The sequence below is a fragment of the Orycteropus afer genome, unplaced genomic scaffold, assembly GCF_000298275.1.
Source record: "Orycteropus afer afer isolate SDZICR_OR568_19922 unplaced genomic scaffold, OryAfe1.0 scaffold00079, whole genome shotgun sequence".
Taxonomy (NCBI): Eukaryota; Metazoa; Chordata; class Mammalia; order Tubulidentata; family Orycteropodidae; genus Orycteropus; species Orycteropus afer.
The window spans coordinates 7,685,788-7,688,257 of record NW_006921666.1 but is presented as its reverse complement, the minus strand read 5'-3'; the positions used below and the strand labels follow the sequence as shown (position 1 = coordinate 7,688,257).

Here is a 2,470-nt window from a genome sequence, read left to right as displayed (position 1 = left end):
ATCCACTCTTCTTTGGTCTTCCTTGTTCATTGTCCAGCTCCCACAGGCATTTGAGACAATTGAAAATGCCACGGCTTGTGTTAGGTGCACCTTAGTCTTCCAAGAGACATCTTTGTTCTTCAGCACTTGAAAGAGGTCTTTTGCAGCAGATTTGCCCAGTGCTATATGACGTCTGATATCCTGACTGCTGCTTCCATTGGTGTTGATTGTGGAACCAAGCATCCAATGGTAGCTGTTTATGTTTAAAGGAGTCCCTGAGTGGTGCAAATGGTTAAGTGCTCAAGTACTAGCCGAAAGTTTGGCAGTTCAAATCCACCCTGAGGTGGTTCAGAAGATGGGACTGACAAACTGTTTCCAAAAGGTCACAGACTTGAAAACCCTCTTGAGCAGTTGTACTCTGTGCACATGGAGTGCCAGAATCTACCTTGGAAGAAAGGCCTGGTGATCTACCTCCCAAAAAATCAGCCACTGCACACTCTGTGGAGCACAGCTCTAGTCTGACACATATGGGGTTGCCATGAATCCCGCGCTGGGCACATAGTAGGTGCTCAATGCTTGAGTGCTGAATGAACGAATGAATGCAAACTCTTGAATGGAGTTAGGTGGTCTATCCCTCCATTCTGCTCCTCCACAATCAAGCCTCTGCAGACCAGATCTTGGGCAGACATGGATGGGGTTTAGAACCTAAACAAACTCTAGTAGTTGCAGGATATACAGTCCCCTGGCCTCCTGGGAAGGGTTTGTGAATGACCACTGGGCTGTTCAGGTCAGACCAGCAACGTGAACCCCAATGTGTGTCGTTCTCAGGTGGGGGAGTGCAGCTGAGTTACAAATCCTATGGCAATGCAGGGAAAGGGCTGCGTTGTATATTCTTGGTGGACTCATTCATAAAAAAGCATATGGAGTGTTTTGTACAGCAGTATGACTACTGCTGTCTTTACTATGGGTCTCCAAGCAGTGAATCAAGCCTTCTGAGGGAAACTCAGGTCTTGCTGGTGTCTCCAAGCTGCTGGGGACATATACGCCTCTCTCAAGGGCACACTCTGCTCCCCAGTCTGCTGGGAGCCGCTGCTTGGGGTCCTCACGGGTGACCCACTTACCGTAAATGAAAGTAGCTCCTTGTCACCTAGAGTTTGGTGACTTGACTTTAGTCTCCATCTCTAGCTATGTCCCCTGACCAATTACATTCTCTCCTCCAGCCACAGCTCCTGGGCCTTCATGAATGTGACAGGCTTTCAGATTCCTACCCCTGCTTCCAGTCTCAGTTAGGCTCTGCCTCTTCCCAGGCCCAGGTCTGAGCCCTCTTCTCTTTCTCTGCGGCACCCCTGCACAGCCCACACTGCAGCACTGTGGCTGGGTGTGGTAGACGCCTCTTCCTCTTCCACTCCCAGCTCTAGACAGAGTGCCCATATCAGCCCCATGCCTGGTAGAGCAGGCCCTCCATGGAGACTTGCTGACAGAGTGAAGGAAGGACAAGCAGTGGGCTCCTGGGGATAAGGGGGTGTAGCAGCTAGGTTTGCTGCTCCCCCATGGGGACATCCCAGCATGAGGGAAGGCTAGGCTTACCTCGGCACTCCTGCGTGGTCCCAGAGGTGGCCAGCATATAACCGGGGTAGCAGAAGCAGGAGTAGGAGCCCACGTGGTTGACACAGCGCCCTTTTCCTGCACAGGGGTCCCTCAGGCACTCGTTGTCATCTGAGCCAGAGGGATGGAGAGAAGTCAGGGAGGCCCATTGTACCCTTCTATGGTCATCTTACAGCAACCTTCCCACACTAAGGGCTGGAGAGTGCTGTGGGGGCAAGGAGTGGGTAGGGAACAGAGGAAGCAGGGGAAAGAAAATGCTCTAGGGATGGGAGTCCCACTGGTGGTCCATCAGGCCCACTCAGAACAAAGGGAACCTCCTTCCTTCTCCCTGACCCTTCTTCCAGTGGCCCTTTGATCCCTTCCTTTCTCCTCCAAGGCCACAGCAAATATTCATTTAAATCAGATTTCCCTCTCCCACATCCATGCATAGCATGGCTTCATCTAAGACCCCATTGGACCTCCCACAAGAGCCCTGAGCCCTACCAGGATGGAGCTCAAGCAGCACATCCCCCTGACCTAGACCCAACAGGGTCCAGTAACTCTCAGGGGTTGGGCCACACTTGGCCCCAAACCTCTCCCCCAAGGGATGGCCCTGGTGAGACATTTATAGCTACGATGGCCTCGGTCTGCTCTGGAGGCTGCAAGATGGCCAGTCTGAGGGGTGGGCTGATCTCAGGGCACTGGGGTGATTCTCACTCTCCTGAAGCCCCAGAGACTCACTAGATGGGGCTACAGAGACCAGTTTTCTCCCAAAGGTTATGATTAGCTTTGTCTACGGGGACCACGTCCATCCTAAATCCATCAACCCACGCAGAACTGCCTGGAGCTCCTGTTGCCTATACACTTGAGCCCCCCCCCCCACACACACACCCTACTTATTTTAACA

The 2,470-nt window shown here is 52.6% G+C and overlaps 1 protein-coding gene across 1 annotated transcript in view; it reads right to left on the bottom strand.

Moving 5' to 3' along the window:
* LTBP2 (latent transforming growth factor beta binding protein 2) overlaps positions 1-2,470 on the bottom strand; it is a 158,742-nt gene that overhangs the window by 21,842 nt on the left and 134,430 nt on the right. The window contains exon 18 of the mRNA XM_007941368.1: positions 1,567-1,695. Within this exon, the coding sequence (XP_007939559.1) occupies positions 1,567-1,695 (129 nt within the window). The remainder of the gene's footprint in view (positions 1-1,566; positions 1,696-2,470) is intronic.